Source organism: Theropithecus gelada, chromosome 4 (assembly GCF_003255815.1).
Source record: "Theropithecus gelada isolate Dixy chromosome 4, Tgel_1.0, whole genome shotgun sequence".
Classification (NCBI taxonomy): domain Eukaryota; kingdom Metazoa; phylum Chordata; class Mammalia; order Primates; family Cercopithecidae; genus Theropithecus; species Theropithecus gelada.
The window spans coordinates 158,756,894-158,777,072 of record NC_037671.1 but is presented as its reverse complement, the minus strand read 5'-3'; the positions used below and the strand labels follow the sequence as shown (position 1 = coordinate 158,777,072).

The 20,179-nt window shown below is 41.4% G+C and overlaps 1 protein-coding gene across 1 annotated transcript in view; it reads left to right on the top strand.

Annotated features, from left to right (window-relative positions):
• The first annotated feature begins 11,052 nt into the window (after nt 1–11,052).
• The window catches only part of SLC2A12 (solute carrier family 2 member 12), a 66,427-nt gene continuing 57,300 nt past the window's right edge, over nt 11,053–20,179 (top strand). The window contains exon 1 of the mRNA XM_025383197.1: nt 11,053–11,355. Within this exon, the coding sequence (XP_025238982.1) occupies nt 11,241–11,355 (115 nt within the window). The 5' untranslated portion in view covers nt 11,053–11,240. The remainder of the gene's footprint in view (nt 11,356–20,179) is intronic.

The window sequence follows — 20,179 nt, the reverse complement described above, 5'->3', positions numbered from 1 at the left end:
GCAGCATTTTTTTGGGGTGGGGGGGGAGGTGGGGGCAGGGAAATTAACAATTCAAAATTTAAAAGTGTGAGGAAATCTACACTAAAACTGTTTACACATGCAAAATTTCTTAGACAAACTTTTTTTATGTCCTGAGAACAGCATATAATGTGAAGAATTTCTCAAACTTTTTGAACGATGAAACAGCCTCCTCATTTTTTTTTTTTTTTTTTTTTTTTTTTTTTTTTGAGACGGAGTCTCGCTCTGTCACCCAGGCTGGAGTGCAGTGGCCGGATCTCAATTCCACAGAATATCTATTAACATCTCAATGGTCATACGAGCTCTGCAGAAGATGAGTTTGGAAGCTCTGTCCTAGCAAGTCCCGTCCTATTTTCATGCTGAAGTTGATTCTCTCAGCTTTCATATATCGGCTCTCTTTCACAACAGGGAGAGAAGGATCGCGACTTTGACAAATGCCATGTCATGGAGTAGACTCTCTGAAGATGGAGACTGAAGAATGGAAATATACTCCAGTCCTTTATACTTGCCCTTTCTCCTCCTGGTAGCTGTCTCACCACTCCTGGGAAGTAAGGGCAGCCCCCGGATTTTCACCTGGAGTTAAAAGATCTCACCGGGGGCCTCCAGTTGTGTATGGGCCTCTATGAAATGCTGAGTCAGGCCATGCTATTGTAAAAACTGGAGATGCCTGGACCTTTCTGGTTTTTCACCACTGTTTCAGTTGCCAGTCTCCTGTCATATGCTGCTTCTATCCTTATTTAGAAAGGGAGAGCATGGTTTGAATGGATAAACAAATGGACTAAGCATTAACTTGATTCTCTTCTACAGTTGTATTGCTGTTGCCTTGGTGAATAGTTCATATTTATATAGCACCTTAATAGTTTTTAAGATGTTTTCAAATACTTCAACTGATTTTATCTTAACTAAAATCCTTTGAGAGAGTTTATGTTAGAGAATCTTTGCACTCTGGGTCACACTAGCTAAAAATGAATTTGTTGCTTGGCCTTTGAGTGGTTCATAGAACTGAAGGGAAAAATAAGAAGAACAAAGTCTTGGGCAAAAAACAGAATAACTGAGGAGAAACAGGTCATAGAAACTGATAAATAGATGGTATTTTTTGAGTTCTGCCATTGGGCATGGCTGTTCTATTCAGGTGTACTCTAATGCTACCTCTCAAGACTCTCATTTTTGGGATAGAATATCTAATTGTCATTGCAGGTAGAGGGAGGTAAACATTAATTGGCAGGTACATCAAATCAGTACGCAATACGCAATCCCCCCTTGCCCCGACCCTGAAAAAAAAAAATTACAGGAATATTGCCAAGAGGAGAGAGCTTGGCTTCTGGGCAAGCAATTGACAGCTTTATATGAGGGAAGTATATGTCTCCCTGCCTTAGAGATGATGAAACTGAACCTAAAGGGATTATTAGACTTGTCCAAAGTCATGGATAACAAAGTTCCAACATTAGAATTTATATTCTCTTACTCCTGAACCAATAATTTTTCTCTTTTTTTTTTTTTTTCCTTTTTTTTTTCTTTTTTGATGCAGGGTCTTACTCTGTTGCCCAGGCTGGAGTGCACTGGAGTGATCGAGGCTCACTGCAACCTCTGCCTCCCAGGCTCAGGTGATCCTCCCACTTCAGCCTCCTGAGTAGCTGGAACTACAGGCATGCACCACCACAACTGGCTAATTTTTGTATCTTTTGTAGAGATGGGGTTTCACCATGTTGCCCGGGCTGATCTTGAACTCCTGGGCTCAAGTGATCCACTCACCTCAACCTCCCAAAATGCTGGGATTACAGATGTGAGCCACTGGGCCCTGTCCCAGCATTTTTTCTATTATTTCTTTATACTTCTATGGAGTCCCTTGGATGCAGCAACAGCTGTTATTTATTGCAGATGACTATGGTCAGATACTGTTCTAAATACTTTCTATATATTAATTCATTTAATCCTCACAAGAAGGTTATGAGATGGCTTGTCCTTCTCTATTAGAAAAAAGGAAATTGAGGCATTAAAGAGATTCTAGAGCTTGCAAGTGGTACAGCCAGAATTAGAACCAAGACTAGTCCTAGACCCTACTTTCAAAAGCATGCTGCAATGAAACAACATAATTTGATTGGAAGTTTGGTTGAGTATACCCTTTTCTCCTTCCTCCTTTTCTCCTGGATTTCTTTAAATACATATTTAGTGAGCAACTCAAGGTTTCAGACACCATGCCAAACTCTGAAGGAGTATGAACAAGGTGTGCTCACGGTGTTGACACACTAATAGGGAAAACAGATTTGTGAATTATCACAGCACTCTCTGTTTAATGCTCCATCCGTGAGAGCAATATGTGCTCTGGGAGCAGAGAGGAGAGCACTTGGCCCAGTGCTGGGGGAGGGAAGGTCAGAGAAGACCGAAGCGCCTTGCAAATGGGGATGGGTAGGGACTGAGGGGGGATAGAAAAGAGGATATCAGTCAGTCCCTCAGCATAGAAGGGCAAGTGTAAAACACAGCCAGGGCCAGATGCAGTGGCTTATGCCTATCATCCTAGCACTTTGGGAGGCCGAGGTGGGTGAATCACCTGAGGTCAGGAGTTCGAGACCAGCCTGGCCAACATGGTGAAACCCCATCTCTACTAAAAATACAAAAAATTAGCCAGGTGTGAGTGTGGTGGCGGGCACCTATAATCCCAGCTGCTCGGGAAGCTGAGGCAGAAGAATCGCTTGAACCCTGGAGGTGGGGGTTGCAGTGAGCTGAGATTCTGCCATTGCACTCCAGCCTGGGCAACAAGAGTGAAACTCCATCAAAAAACAAAACAAACAAACAAAAATCCCAAAAAAACCCACAGCCAGGCCTCGTAGAAAACCTGAAGCCAAGACCATTGTCATGGGGCCATAGATTCTCGCTTCTGCTTCACTCTGTGAGTTTCCATTGTCCAGCACTCACCCTTCTTTTACTATGCATGTCCCTTTTGCTCCTGCTATTATAACTTCGGCTTACACAAGCTTTGGCCTGCTAGGGCCCTGACCTGAAGCCCCAGCTCATATGATCTATTAACAGCTGGATACAGCAGCGTGACCCTCTCAACTTCCATCCTGCCCTCCCTCCCACTGGAGAGATTAGAAAGCTACATTTCCCAGGTTTCCTTGTAATAGGGTTGTAGATATCAGTTAGATGCACCTGCACGAAGATGAATATGAAGGGAGTGTTTTTGTATTCTGTTTTTTGTTTTCCTCTTTGGAGAGTTTCTGCTGTCCTAGGGAATCAGGCAGATATGAGATTTTCCTGAGGTGGCATTCCAGTATCTACAGCTTCCTAGAGAATGCAGATATGGGAGCAGAAATGATCTGATCTCTGGGTTTAAACAATGCATTCCTGAACTCATGGCTCTATTGGGCAGCTTAGATGTAGGAGCCCAGCTGATGAGTCAGCTCTGTATTATTCTGGGAGTCATTCCTGAATGCTTGGAATCTTTCAGGCTTTCCAATGAAAATATAAGCACCCAATTCTCTGTGCTAAATTTCTTCCTACTAAAAGTTCCTGCACCGAACTCTGATTGATGTAACAATCCCTAACCTAATCAGAGAGGAAAAGGCTCTGAAAGAGGGGACCCTAGCCTGTCCTATCGGCTCCCTGAGCATGAGTCAGCTACTCCTGGTTAATTTAGTTTTGCTGGAGGCTGGTGGGGGGCAGGAGTGGGTGGGGAGATGGGAACCACAATAAGATGTGAGACAAGAGTGTCTAAAAGAATATCAGGTTAAGGAGGCGATGATTGGCATCTCCACCATATAGTTCAGATTGCAGAGGGCAAGTCAGGAAGTGGCAAGAGATGGACCTGGAGGGATCAGACCATGCAAGACCCTGTGGGGCATTTTAAGCCTTGTGAAGAAATTTAGGCCAATCCTAAGAACAATTAGAAGTTGGAGAAAAGTTTAAAACAACTGGAAACCATTTAAGTATTTAGATTTTAGAAAAAAAATATTGGCACCACTATGGAAAATGGGCTTGGGAAAGCAAGAATACCCACAGGAAGACCTGTTAGAGGTTATTGCAGCTCTCCCCGCGGGAGATTATAAGGTGGCCCGGATTTAGAGAGTGGCGGCGGTGGGAATGGGGAAGACTGAATGGAGGTATGAGGTTTTTAGTAAACATGGTCATCTGGAAAGAACTTCTCCAACATATTCATAGGGGCAGATCCAAGTTTTGTGGGGCCTGATGTTTATAAAATTTGGGGACTCTGTTTTAAAAAATGAGAATACAAAAAAAAGAAAGTGAATATTTATTTTGATAAATTACAATTTTTAAAAAATTGAGACAGGGTCTATATAGCCCTGCCACCCAGACTGAGGTGCAGTGGTGTGATCTCAGTTCAGTGGCATGATCTCAGCTCACTGAAACCTCTGCATCCCAGGATCAGGAAATCCTACTTCAGCCTCCCGAGCAGCTGGGACTACAGACATGTGCCACCATGCCCAGCTAATTTTTGTATTTTTTGTAGATAAAGTTTCACCGTATTGTCCAGGCTGGTTTCAAACTCCTGGGCTCAAGTGATCTGTCCGTCTTGGCCTCCCAAAGTGCTGGGATTACAAGCATGAGCTACCATGCCTGGCAGTAAATTACAAATGGTAAAAAGCTGCCGAGTATTACAAAAATTGCATAATCCAGGAATTACCTGATACACTTCCATAATCCTTTTTTCCCTTCATTTTTTGATTGCATGCATGTTGGTCTTTTTTTCACAACACAATGTTTTTTTTGTGACATTACTTTCTATATAGAGAAAATAAAAGAACCCAGTCTGTCCTCTAGCATGGCCCTCTGCCATGGCCCTGGGAGCTGTAGGACAGGTTCACACTGAGAGATGGCCTCTAGCCCTGTGCTTTTCCATCTTTGTGCCACGTGAGTGATAATGTGGGATATGTATGGCATGAGATGGCATAGTGAGGAGCAAAAGAATTCCTGGAAGTCCTTTCTATACCAAGAGAGCTAGTGAGAGCTTAACTGCACATTAGTTAAGTGCTTGTGAGCCATCTGTAAGAAACCAAAACCAGACCCAGTACAGTGGCTCACGCTTGTAATTCCAGCACTTTGGGAGGCTGAGGCAGGTGGATCACTTGAGGTCAGGAGTTTGAGAATGACCTGGCCAACATGGTGAAACCTCATCTCTACTAAAAATACAAAAAATACAAAAAAAAAAAAGAAATTAGCTGGGTGTAGTGGGGTGTGCACCTGTAATCTCAGCTACTCAGGAGGCTCAGGAAGGAGAATCACGGACCCAGGAGGCAGAGGTTGTAATGAGCCGAGACTGTGCCACTGCACTCCAGCCTGAGTGACAGAGTGAGACTCTGTCTAAAAAAAAAAAAAAAATACAAAAAAAAAATTTTTCAAACTTAACTGATCTTAAGTCAGATCCCAAATATTCCATGGCCACCCTTATGTCACACGACACAAAGGAAATGAGATGTTGCTGGCCAGGTGCAAAGCATTAGTGGTCTTAACTGATTGCAGTTATTTCATTTTAGCAAATTTTACAAAACATATCATTATATAAATGCATTGCTGGGTGCCTCCCAGGGCCTTGGAAGGGCTGGAGTGAGTGAGGGGCCCTGCAGCTTAAACTTCATTAGCTTTCTGATTAATCTGCCTCTGCACACACGAAAAAGGACTTATCTAGTTGAGTCCGGTGTCATTCCTAGTTCTCAGTTTAAAGCAACAGAAACCAACTCCAACTTGGAAACTGTAGTCAAGAATAACTCCCCAAATGCTGCTTTGATCTAATCTAGCCACCCCTGAGCACATACCTAACAGCATATATCCAGCAACTCTGACATTAAATATTTTGGCCAGAGCCACTGCCACCATCCTCGCTGGAAGGTGGGGCCTGTACATCCTGCTACTTTGTGCCACAGCTTCTGATGCAAAATCCAAGGTGTATGAACTGCTTGGCAGAGCCTGGTCCTAAGTGAGAAAAGGGAGTATCAGGCTTTTCCAGCTTCTGTTTAGGAGACAGGTTCTTCCTTGCGGAGGGGGATTCCCAACACAGGAAGGGTCTTCTGATCCTGGGCAGCCTAAAAGAAAATAAAAGCCCACGACAAGCTCTAACATGTCCACCTGCACTGAAATGTAAGGAGTTCATCTTCAGAAGCTGAGCATGAGGTCTCACATTTCAGTAAGCTTTGTGCTCCAAATTTTCCCTGAGTTATTCAGATTATTTAAACTTGGAAAGTAGTCATTTTCTGTGCAGTGTCCTCCTCATTGTCTCGCAAACAAAGGACATGTAATGAAAGTGGACCAGAGCTCCCAACCCAATAGCTACTGCTTGTTGTCATGTATGATCAAGCAACTTCTTCTGACTTTATGGTATCAAAGGCAGGTTAATCTCAAGGAAAGGGTTAATCATTGAACAGCTTTTTGTTAATGCCTTCCATCCAAGGGTCAGGGCAATCGGACTGAGGGAGAGTTTTAAGTTAAAAATACTTTATTTGGAAAAATAGCTGATCAAAGGAAGAACAGTGCTCATTCTATGTAGCTGGGCAGTTCAAAGACAGGCATAGGCCAAACTAATAGATGCGACATTGGTGTGATTTAAAGGGAGCTGAGAATTTGAACAGCCCCATCAGTTGCCCAATGTACCTTTGAGCAAATTAGAAAAAGCTGCCTTTTCTTCAAGATTAGTATTGTCATATTCTGGAAAATTTGCTTTATAAATAAGCAAACGTCTGCTGTCTGCAAATGAGAATGACCCACTTAGAGTTGTACTGTGTCCAAATTGCACAATGGTATATGGAAGCCCTAAGTATGAAGAAGTTTTCTCCAGATTTATATTTATTATATATACAATCTGATAGAACCATTAAGCAAAAAACTTTTAAGAGAGTACTTTTTACACATGACTTACCACCCCAACTTATTAGTTATTTTCAGTTGTTCCAAGTTTCCTTCCAGTCTCTACCAATAGGCGCATATATTTATAAAAAGTATTGTAATAGTAATGAATATGCAACTTTCTGTATGGCCCTTTGATTCACCCACTTAAAATAATTGAAAAACTATTTTCTTGCATGGCTACATTGTCTTTCTTTTAGTGACTTATCACATGTTATATAAAGTGAGCATACCATAATGAATTTAACCACACTTACTTTGTAATTTGAGGAACTTTAATCAACATGTTATGACTGATAATATTCTACACCTAAGGAAAGAAGTCATAATGAAAACTTTCAGATAGAGAAGTTATTTAGATAGTATAAACAGGTGAAATAATAAATATCCTTCCAAACAATCATACCAAAATGAATATTTTATTGGAATAAGGCTAAACAAGAAGTGAATTTGTATTTCGAATTTTTTTTGTTTGCATAAAGACCATATTTTCCCATTTGTGTTTACACTGTAATGAACCATTGTAGAAGGTGCATTCCACATCAGTGTGCTCTGCAGGGTGCACTGCAGAGAAGCAATAGGGTGTAGTGAAAAGCATGTGGGTTTTGGAATCAAATGGACTTGAACTGCTGTGCTCTGAAATGTCATGTTCTGCAAAAAAAGACTTGTGCAAGAATGCTCATAACAGTTTTATTTTTAATAGCAAAAAATTGGCAACAGCCCAGATGTCCATCAATAGAAAAAAGAATAAACTGCGGTACATTCACCTATATAACACTGTTCAGCAATAAACAAAATGAACTACTAATGTACATAAAAACACAGATGGATATCAAAACTACGCTCAGTGAAAGACGCCTTACACAAGGCTGCATTCTCTATGGTTCCATTATATGAATGAAGGTTTAGAAGAAGCAAAGGTAATCTATGTGGAAAAATATCAGAAAATTGGTTGCTTCTGGAACTTTTTTTGTCTCAAGAAAAAGAACCTAAACAAGTATTGAACTCTATTTAATAATATGCATTCTGAAGTATTTTAAACTTACTTTGATATGTATAAAGACTAATATGGATCGAAAGATGGATGGAAGAATTATTATATATAGAGGTGAATGAACAAACATGGTAAAATGTTGAGTGTAGGTTTTCCTGTGGGATTCAAAATTTTATAATTCAACATTGGAAAATTTTTTGATCTTGGAAATGTTTCATAAGCTTCTTGGTTTCAATTTCTGCAAAATGGAAGTAACAGTATTTACTTCACAAGGTTGTTGTGAAGCTTTTAAAAAATTGCCATGAAAATAGGCATGCTCTATGGTAGATGTTTACATGCCCTGTGAATCTGCTTGTCTTCTCTTTCATCCCTTCTTCCCTGCTGTGCCAGTTTATATGTCAGGATAGGTGTTTTTGGATTTGGTAGCATTGCCTATGAGCAGTAGTCTAAAGTGGTAGGTAGCAAAAGTATTGGGGTTATGAAGAATGAACTGTCTGCTGTCTGCTGATTATGTATTCCTTGAGTGGAGGAACAGATTTTAATAATGGAAGTGGCTCAAACTCCAGAGAAGAGGGATAGCCTGTGGTTATACTTGGTCTAAAGGAATTGGCAGAAAGCAGAGAGGAAGGACAAAATGTTATAGGCAATCATCATATGGATTTTCACATTTAAAAACTAAATAGTTATTTAGCTCACTAAAAGCTCTATTTGTGAGCACTCATTTATCTAACAAATATTTATTAAGTGTCTACTTCATGCCTGGCATTGTGCTAGGAGCTGGATGAATGTGCAAGATAGAAATAGGTGCCTGCCCTCTTGGAGCATACATTCTAGTATTGCTAAAGTTAATTGGATTTACAGGGATCAGTCTGTTAGCCAGCAAATACTTACTATTTGCTGAGTGCCAGACACGCAGAATACTATAATAAAGTAAACAAACATAGTCCATACTCTCACAAAGTTTGCAATCTAGTAGAAAAGGCAGATTTAATCGAATCACTGCATGTAACTGTATCAAATACACTATAGTGTGCAAAAGACTGGGAAGGAGAAGTACAGGGTTCTTAACAGAATTGAGGCAGAGTTCCCCCCCTCTAGTCTGGGTGAAAAAAATTTTCTCCCCTAAACTTTTCTCTGAGTTAAGAGATTGAGGTAAGTACAAACAGAGCTTGAGACAGCCAGTGGCCCAGGTCAGATCACCAGCAGAATAAAGAACAAAATTAGGAGCACCAGGAGGTGATGTTGTCAGTTGCATTGCTGAGCATTCTTTTTGAATCCTGGTTGGCTTACTATGCCTGTGGATCTCCTGTACGGTTTGGCTACACAAAACAGAGTGAGAACTGTTGGACTGCTTTTAACCATAGTAAAGTATTCTGGAATTAGGTTTGTCTTCTGCCTAGTCAAGCACTATAGCAAACACTCAAACACTCCCATGGGGCCGAGAAGCTGCTAGAAACACAGGTCGTGGGATAATGAAACAAAGCAATGATACAACTAATCCATTGCAAGAACATTTTACCCCTAATGAGGTCATTGGTTCTGAGCAGAAAGAAGTGAGAAGCCAAGAGAATATAGAGAACTTATGGGAAGCATGTGTCTCACAGATAGAAATTGAGACTCCTATATAATTGTAACCCACCCTGGGAACTAATAAAATGAGTTGCTTCAAACCATCATTGCATTACACATTCTTTAGTGGGGACACTGATGTGTGGGATTCTGAACTTCTTACCCTCTTAATCAGAAGGGGCCTGGATTATGCCTGGACGACTTTCATTTTCCAGCACTATCAGCAGACATACAACGGGTACATAATAAATAATAGTTGAATTATTATAGGTTTGTTTCCATTTGCTACCTGTTTCCCTGAAAGATGAGAAAAATATATAATTATCTAGCGATGAGCAAAGGAAATGTACAAATAAGTGAATTGAGAGCTTTGCGGTGATTCAGCTAAAATGTTGAAAGGAAGTAACAAAAATTTAGCTTCTGCTTATACAAGCACAAATTTGTTTTTCTGTCCAGAGAAATGCCTAGGACTAAAAGCCATATTTCATGGCATCTTCTTAAAGTCAGGTAGGTCTGAATGTGTAGGAAGCCAAGAAAATCAGAAAAGGACAACGCTGGGAAGTTAGAATATAGGAGAGTTACAGTTTTAGACTTCCTGGATTCATAATCTCAGCTCTACCACTGATTAGCTGTGAGACTGTAGGCAGGTTACCCAACCTCCATTTCTTCTTCTATAATGTTGGTACCTGCTCAAAGTTATCATTTGAGTTATTGCGCTTAGCACAATTTCCGGCACATAAGTGCTCCATACATGTTAGTTTTTATTCCAAATGATTTTTAAGATGATCTCAATTTCCTCTATGAGGTGTTTTTTTTTTTTTAAATAAACATGATTTGTTGAATGAATAACTGAAGGTAAAATGTCATAATCTTGTAAGATTTTTTAAATAAATATGTTCACAAATCAGAAAAAGATCCTCTCATGCCCTGATTTTGTTTGAGATTACATGACCACCCCACCCACACAATGGGTCACTTAGTCTGGCCTCTCTGAGTGGGGAGTATCCTCCTCCTACCTAGGCAAACATGAAATCTAATAGAAGATTCAGTGTTAATTTGTCTCTTAAAGACAATTCTGCATTAAAAAATGGATTACTTTGCTATAACCTCAGCATGTAAAAAGTCTAAAGAATCTGCGCATTCTGAGTTTGTGTATTCTTGATCTCAGGCTGTGATTTATCTGACAGGCCTTGGAGAGAAAGATACAGGCATTTGCCTAGATGAAAATCAGGTTGAAACAATAAAGGTATTTTATGCTTTGTGTAAGCTGGTAAATACCATGACTTTTGGAATAACAGTCTTGCTGAAAAATTGACACACTTTTCCTTCTGGTATGTCTTTGCATAAATTGTTCCTCTTTCTGCAAGATTAACTGATACCATCTGCGAGTATTCTATCCCCACTCTCAGCTTGCATTTAAATCTGCATGTTTCTTTTCTCTGCCTCTTTTCAAAGGTGCTAGAGTACAAGAGCTACCCTTAGCTAATGGCCAAATACTCCGTCTGAGCTCCCTTTCTTTTAACCCCTTGCTTCCAACTCTGCATCTAAAGGCAAAAACAATCCTCTGACTCACGGCCCTCCCCCTGCCTGTGATAGGCTGCTTGGAATAGCAACAGCCTGTGTCACCGAAAAGGGCAAAGCCTTCGGAAATAGAAACAAAGTTGGTCACAAATCACATTAGCTTTGCCCGAAGTTTTTCCCCACACTCTTCTTTAGCATGCTATTATGGGGAAAGTGACCACTCGTGGGAGCGGGGGTGGTCGGGGCTGTTCGGTGGCGGGGGAGCGGCTGTAACTTCTACGTGACCATGGTACCTGTTGAAAACACGGAGGGCCCCAATCTGCTGAACCAGAAGGGGACAGCCGTGGAGACGGAGGGCAGCTACCGAGCCAGCGGCAGCCGGCATCCTCCCTGGGCGAGAGGTAAAGTGAGCCTGCGGTGCTCGGGTGACCGCAGAGAAGCAAGCTGTACTCATCTCCCGAGTGTACTGTCTCCTGAGTCTGCGTGTGTGTGTGTGTGTGTGTGTGCGTGTGTGCGCGCGCGCGGCGCACGCGTGTGGGCGCGCTGGATGCGTGGAGAGAAGGGGACAGGGTCTGGTGGGACGTGGGATAGCTCTGAGCTGTAATGTTGTGAAGATCGAAGTCTTGGTGGAACCTTATGTGCCAAGAAAATACAGGTTACACATTCACCGCCGGTATGATGGATCCCCTTAATTGTGTTTACATAATACAATGTATGAATCTTTTTCATATTGGAACGGTCCACCGGCAAGGATAGTCTCATTTGTAAACACACACAGGCACACGCATGCCCACACTTTTTCTTTTATTGTCACAAATGGACACCGTGTAACCAGTTGACATTATAACCACTGTTTTGAAAATCAGTATTTTAAACAGGCTTCATAAAATTATTAGTTATGTAATCAATGAGAACACAAACTTCCTTTTTAAATTCCCAGCACGTTTGTGATGAATTTGAGCGTTATTCAGAGCCTGAAACGCTTGCTTTGCTGGGTGCTGCCTTCTTTTGAAACTGGCCTTGCAAACTGGGGTTTGTTTGCTATGTTGTCCTTCTGAAGGTGAAATTTGGAAAAGTTTTAATTCATTTAAGCCATCTTTGATAAATCAGGGGCTGGTCTTCCCTTCCACATTTACAATTCCCACAAATACATTGTACACTTTTTGCTGCCTCTTCCTGTTCATTTAGTTTGTGCTGAAAGGAATTGAAAGTAATTGTAATATGAAATGACAACACACACAGATAATCTTCTCTTTCCTACTACTTTCCTCAGCTCTGTATTCTTAATCAGATATTACATTCCCAAGCAGCATATAGAAATTTCATGCAAAATCCAATACATTAAACGATACAAAAGACATCTGCCTTTCTCTTGGGAATGGTCCTAATACTGACGTTTGCCTTGTGGGTTTGTCTGATCCTGGGGAACTGAACCTGTGACCCCTAACATCGAGGCATGAAGCGGCCCTCTTCAGGAGTGGAGAAGCCCTCCATCGTCCATGTCTTCATCTCAGTCTTCTCTTGCTTTCACACTTCTCGTCAAGAATGAGGCTGGGCGTGGTGGCTCATGCCTGTAATCTCAGCACTTTGGGAGGCCGAGGTGGGCAGATCACCTAAGGCCAGGAGTTCAAGACAAGCCTGGCCAACAGAGTGGAAACCCTATCTTTACTAAAAATACAGAAAAATAAAAAAATTAGCTGGGCATAGTGGTTCATGCCTGTAATTTCGGGAGGCTGAGGTATAAGAATCGCTTGGAAGTTACAGTGAGCTGAGATCACGACACTGCACTCCAGCCTGGGTGACAGAGCGAAACTCTGTCTAAAATAATAATAATAATAATAATAATAATAATAATAAAAGAATATCTGAGGTCATCTTTCAATATGGCCTGCGGTCTCTTATGCAGAGGTGCCCTTTTCCCTAAGTGTTTGCTACTCATTGGCCCACAAGTTCCCTCAGAGCAGGCAAGGGACACATATTTGGAGATAAAGGGAAAGAGTTGCAAAGGTCTTTTCTCCAAATTCCTGGAAACATGAGCTGCAGTGTAGACTGCAGAGCAAGCTGAGGTGGTGATGTTAACAAAAGGACTCACTAAATAGAGTCAGTGATAGTGTCACAAAGAAGATGAAAAGAAACTGCCTAGGAAGTCCTTTTGTAGTAACCATTAAAAATGGACTGTTTATTTTGATACGGCTTTGAAGGTACAATGTGCTCTTAATAGCTTATATTGTACAAATTCACAATTATCCAGAAGAAAGATAATGTGTGTTTACATTTGCAATAGTTGGTGACATGCATAAAATTCAACTTAAAGTGCAGCTGTTTTCGTTGTTGTAAAGAAATAATAAATGAATAAGTACCATAAATTATCTTTCAAATTTAATTTTAAATTAACTTTCATTATGTAGCACAGAAAGCCTAAATGTTTCCTTAAAATGTCGGAGGAACACAACTTCGATTTGTGCTATATATAATATGCATTTACATGAATGCAAACCTTTTATTTCCTACTTTTGTAAATTTTCTTAACTTGTCTTAAATGTCTTTTGGCACCCGAAAGCAATTATACACACATATGTATAAATGAATGCAAAGTGCAGACTTGCTGTATGGTTTTCCTAAGTTACTCAAAGTCTCCATTCATTAATACTGGGATGGTATCTTCATCTATTTTATGAAGGTGTTGAGATTTAATGAGATCATATTTGTCAAATACTCCCTTTGGCTTCTTCGTATTTTCAACTTCTATAGTTGCTTTCATCTAAGAAATTCAGAGTATTTAAATTATGCTCAACAATGATCATGATATGTCTGCATTTGAAGGTAGCAAGCTTTTCCACCTTCCTAGATGGAAAAATCAAAGCACAAAGAGGAATGAGTTATATAACTCAGGACAAGGTAATTAAATCATGTGAGATACTGAAAAACAAAGCAAAACCAACCCCCTAAGGTCTGCAGTTGAACTCCCTTGATGCTACTGTGCACAGTGAAAAATTTTGGCAGGTCTTTCTTGACTAACCCTCTTTAACTGAAAAGAATGCTTTGTTCCAATGACTAGAAGCTAATGAACTTAATTCATTTTCAATAAGCTATGACTCAAAGTGGTTACATTTTTAGGAAATTTTTTCACTTTCATGGACATGTTCCAATTCATCTTAGTATAGGGCAGGATTAAGCTCAGTTTGAAATTCTTGTGCCTAGAGTTGACAACAGATATAAGTGAAGTGAGATACTAGATGGATGGACCAACTCACACAAGCGAAACCTGAGGTCAGAAGATGTGTGATTGGCCCAAGGTCACACAGAGGATGGTGCAGAACTGACCCTGGTGGCCTCTGGCCCAGGAGATTCAATACTGACTTCTTCAGCTCCCAGGTTTCCTTTATTTCATGATCCAAACAATTGGCTGTGGAGAGAGTCCTCTTAAGTTTCCCTTCACCCCCATCTGCCCAAAGGTTCAGAAACCGAGAACAATATTTACCGTATGAGTGCAGGTTGTCAGCACTGCAGAACTCTCTGGCAGTGGGACCCAGAACATGAAGAACGGGACTCATGAACCCAGCTGAAAGGACTGTCCTTCATCCCCTCTGAAGATGCCCCAGTCTGAAATTTAAGAAATACACACTTCTGCTCAGCAGATGAGCATTCTAAGGCAGTCGTTCTGAAACACTTTTAAAGCTGTGAACTCCTTTTTCCTAAATGGGAGCTGGGCAGGTGGTGAGTATGTAAGATGTAAGTGTAACTATGTTCCTGCTGAGTGCTGGTCTCCCGAGTTTAGCTTAAACTGGGCCCCCTGGAATTTCATCCGGCCAGGCTTTCTCAGGCTTCGTCAGTCAGCTCTAGGGGAAGTCAACTTGTAAAAGAGATGGAGACTTGGAAACAAACTCATCCTCAGGGAAGAGAAAGTCAGGCCAACCAGCTTGAGCAGAGGTCAGAGCTTTGGTTGCGAGAAGACAGATTCTAGTAAGAGGCCAGTTACCTTGGGCAGACCCAGGCATCTCAGAGTTTTTGATGCTGGGCCATTCCCATTTTTCCACACTTTCTATATATTAAAAAAAAATCAAGCATCAAAACCCGTGACAAAAATTATAGTGCTTTAAAAACATATGTATTTAACAAGTCAATATCCGACAACAATGATTGTGTCTACTGTGATACACATTTCCAAGGAAATAACAGGTGTTTTTTTGTTGTTTTGTTTTTCTGAGATGGAGTCTCGCTCTGTCACCCAGGCTGGAGTAAGGTGGCGCCATCTTAGCTCACTGCAACCTCCGCCTCCCGGTTTCAAGTGATTCTCGTGCCTCAGCATCTCAAGTAGCTGGCTACTTTTTGTATTTTTAGTAGAGATGGGGTTACCATGCTGGCCAGGCTGGTCTCCAACTCCTCACCTCAGGTGATCCTCCTACCTTGGCCTCCCAAAGTGCTGGGATTACAGGTGTGCTCCACAGTGCCTGGCTGGAAATGACAGGATTTTTAGATATGTTCATTTATGGAGGACCACTTGCTCCTCTGTGTGGTCACGAGACCAGATTTAAACATAAACATCTCCCCTTTCAGTCCAGTCAGCGTATCTCTGTGACTGTACATTTAAACTCACTTGGAAATCACATCAAAAGTCTAGATTTGAGGCTTTTCACCACTCTGAGCATTGGGCAAATGGCTCCTCTGGGATCTCCTGGGAAGGGAAAAGGCTGTCAACATGGTGGGAGATGTTTCTCTGCAAACTCTGGGTGCTATGCGTCATACTCAGCAGTGGGTCCTGCTCCTCTCTCAGGACGTGTCACCCAGAGAGAGCAGAGAGGTTGCCACAGACCCCCTCCCAGGCTCTGAAGCAGCAGCAGACACATGCTGCAGGAAGCCTGCCCTGCCAGGGCCTGGCAGACCCGGATCAAGCCATCCTGAGAGCAGCTGGCCAAGCGGTGGAGCCCACCTGAGCAGGCTGAGATGAGCTGGTGTACACCAGCATGCCTGAACCAGTTTTTACAGCCATTCTAATAGGTTGGTGCCTCTGTTCTAGTTGTTAAATATTCTCAACATCACCTTTCTGTCTGTCAGATTACCAACAGTTGCTGAGGCAGCTGAGAGCCCAGGAATAGGCCTGGTGGTAGCTGATAGGACCTGAATATGAGCCCACAGGGTATCTTCCTTGTGAATTCTCAAGAGGGTGGTCTTTAGTGGTCTAGCGCTTACACTAGTTAGTAGAGACAGAACTCAAAATATACTGAATCTACCTTGGAGCAGCCGAAGGGAGCTGAGATTTGCATGTGTATACAAAAGATGAATCCACCAATTTTAAAATGCAATTTTTAATTGCTGTAGGTATGTAGGATTTTATTATCATTCAAGAATAGTTCGTCTTTGAATCATGGTTTCATAGGGAGCATTTTCTCTGTACTATCTAGCCTTTGGGTTAAAAAAGTTCTGAGAGCTCTAAAAGGCCCTCCACCACTATGCAACAGTTGAAACAGCTATTTACTCAGTGTATGAGCAAAAATGAGTTATATAAGATTTTAAAATTGAGTAGAGTCAGAGCTCCTTCATTCAGTTTTTTTTCTCATGAACAGTTTTCCCCAGAAGGATGAGTTATTGAAAAAATTAATACAATGGAAGCCACTTAAAAGATACCAAGTTATGGTGATGAGAAAGAAAAAGTTGGAATTGGCTCCTTCCCAAGAGGCTATTTGACCAAATATCAAATGTGGATGATTTCTCATCCCTTCTTCCCTTCGAAAGTACTCAATCTCAGTTAACGTCACTGAACATGACATCCTCAAAATAATTCCCAGCTGAAACTGAGTCAAGTATATTACCATTAGAGTAAGTCAGTAATTCAAATGTTTTTTCCTGTATTATTTTGTTTTGTCTTTGCACACTGGCATCATTTTTCTTCCCATGTTATAGCACATTTACTTATTCATTTGCTAAATGACTATGCCTCAGTAATATACTAATCATTCTTTTTTAAAATTTAAGACAGAGTTTTGCTCTGTCACCCAGGCTGCAGCACAGCCTCAGCTCACCGCAACCTCTGCCTCCGGGGTTCAAGCAGTTTTCATGCCTCAGCCACCCAAGAAGCTGAGATTACAGGCACTCACCACCACACGTGGCTAATTTCTGTAAATATATTTTTTAGTAGAGACAGGATTTTACCATGTTGCCCAGGCTGGTCTCAAACTCCTGGCTTCAAGCAATTCACCCGCCTCAGCCTCCCAAAGTGCTGGGATTATAGGCGTGAGGCACCGCTGCCCACCTAATTATTCTAAACTACTTAGTAGAAATAATAATAAGACTAAAATAATTTATTACATCATTCTAGTTTTAGGAGATTTCATTATTTTTGAACAATGATTTATTTCATACTGTTTTGCCAAAATTCCACGTAGAAAAATGCAATTCTTTGTTTGACTTTCAGGAATATATTTTTTAAGTAAAGCAAGTGTAATTTAATTTTAAACTGTTAAATTGTGATTGCCTTGGAAGTAGCTGTTTCTCAGACAACTCATGACTCAGGTCTGCCTGGCATCCCTGGGCTCTGGAGCTGTTAGCAGTGTCCATTACTATTTTATACAAAATGTTTTGCTCCCACACACATCTCCACACTTCATGGAAGTCAGCGTTGGGAGTCATATGTAATGCTAATTAAAAAGCCATGACAGCTCAGCTTCAGATGTGCAAAGTTTTTAAGAATAGGGGAAACGGAAGTTGTAATTAGGGTCAATTTGTGTGGTGAGAGCGCATCCTCACACTAATGAAATGTTTTATTTATATTGGGAAACTAAGCTGCAGAAACCTTCAGGCAAAATCACAGGAGGAATTTTTCATGCTGCAAGCCCAATTATGTAGGTACTGCCAATTTTGAAAGCAAAGGAATTCAAGAATTTATGAAAGACACAATTGTTATGCTGGAAATAAGGTATTATTTTATTTCTGTTGCTATCAGTAAAAGGCTGTTTCAAAGCTTTACCTCTGTATTATGAAGATTTTACCTTCTAGATTCAGATTAAAGGAGCTTTTGTCAAATGATTCTTGTGGGCCAAGTGGTTCTATTACTGTAATCCCTTCAGATCTTTACAACAACCCAATGAGGCACCCCAGTTCACAGATATGGAAACTGAGGCTAAGAACAACAGCCAACATTTACCAATCACTTATTACCAGGTGCCAGGGACTCTTCTGTCTCATTCATTCTTATAACTCTACGGAGGAGGTAATATTATTATCTTTATCTTGTGAATGAGGACACAGAGAGACACAAATCTTAAGGGACTTGTCAAAGTCTAGCCGGTAACTAATTAGGCCTCTGATTCCACACTGTCCTTCACTTTTAAGCCCAGGTTCCTCCTGGAAAGAAGCAAAGGGACTTGTCCTGGGTAACACAGATATTAGAGGACAGCACAGTGATCTGAACCTCACTTTCCTAAATCCAGTGCAGGTTTGTTCTCTTGACCAATATTACCAGCCAGCAGTGATGTTTCTACTTTCTGATCTGTGAATTTGGGTTCCAGTTACACTCATTTCAGGACTTGTTTGCATTCTATTTTAGTTAATTCCCTAATTTTTTATGTAACTTGTATTTTTCTATAAGATTATACGTTTCTGGATAAAATATGTATTTCATGCACCTATCAGAGCTCTGAGCTGACTGACAGTGCTTGGAAAGTTCTGCGCGATTCATAATAGGCTGGAATCATGCCTTTTTCTCTGTATTTCAAGCCTACGCATGAGGGATCACATCCATGCGGCACAAGTACCACCTTCTAGTGCCATTAAATCCAGATGTAACCTAGGAAACATCTCAACACGATGCTGCCAGCAACCACGAAGGCTGATTGCAGTCGCCATCAGATGAAACTTGCCTGCCAGACAGTGCTGGCACATAGTACATGCTTAATTGTTGAAGGAGTCAATGAGTAAAGAAGCGATTGCTGAACTAAAGAGCATTTTACTTCTGCAACTACATATTGAGTACCTACTACATGAGAGGCACAGTGCTGGATGCTTCAGGGTTAAAAAAATGTATCTAAGACATTATTCTTTTTTTTTGAGACGGAGTTTTACTCTTGTTGTCCAGGCTGGAGTGCAGTGGCGCTATCTCGGCTCGCTGCAACCTTCTCCTCCTGGGTTCAAGTGATTCTCCTGCCTCAGCTCCCGAGTAGCTGGGATTACAGATGTCTGCCACCACATCCTGCTAATTTTTGTATTTTTAGTAGAGATGGGGTTTTATCATGTTGGCCAGGCTGGTCTCAAACTCGTGACCTCAAGTGATCCACCCACCTCAGCCTCCCAAAGTGTTGGGATTACAGGTGTGAGCCACCATGCCCAGCCTATTATTCTTGTCTGTAGGTTTTACCAACTTATCAAAAAGATAAAAATCAAAATAACTGCGAGATAACCATTCAGCAAATACTGAGTGGGTAGTAGGAATCAGATATGATGCCAGGCCCTGGAGTCTGGTGATAAACGGAAGGCATCCTCACAGTGTGGATGCTTATTGCCAAATAGCGGAGAGAGATGAGGGATCAGGAATCCTTTGATGGAGGAGATGGCTTGATATTATAGATAATACTATGATAGCAAAGGGGGAAGTTCAGCCAGTCCCTGAAGACTCCCGGAAGACAGGATGGCTAAGTTGAGCCGAGCATGTATAACTGAGGCCAGTAGTTTTACAGAGCATTCTAAGGAGGGAAAATAGCTTGAACATGTTTGGAGAAGAGAGAATGGCACATTCAGGGAGCTTCACATATTTCGGAATTCTGGGAGCACAGAGTTCAAAGCAGGAAAAGAAAATGACAAAGGAATCTGAAGCTGGCAGCAGGCACAGCTTCCTTAGCTTAAAAAGGATGTCACAAAACTTTTGTGAACTAAGTACCATGAAAGCAGGAATTCTTGGGAAGGAGACCATATTAATTTAGAGAAATCAAGAAAATTTCTTTCTTTTTTTTTTTTTGAGATAGAGTCTCACTCTGTCACTGGGCTGGAGTGCAGTGGCATGATCTCGGCTCACTGCAACGTCTGCCTCCTGGGTTCAAGCGATTCTTCTGCCTCAGCCTCCCAAGTAGCTAGGACTACAGGAACACACTACCATGCCTGGCTGATTTTTATATTTTTAGTAGAGACGGGGTTTCACCATGTTGGCCAGGATGGTCTTGATCTCTTGCCCTGGTGATCCGCCCATCTCGGCCTCCCAAAGTGCTGGGATTACAGGTGTGAGCCACACCCCCGGCC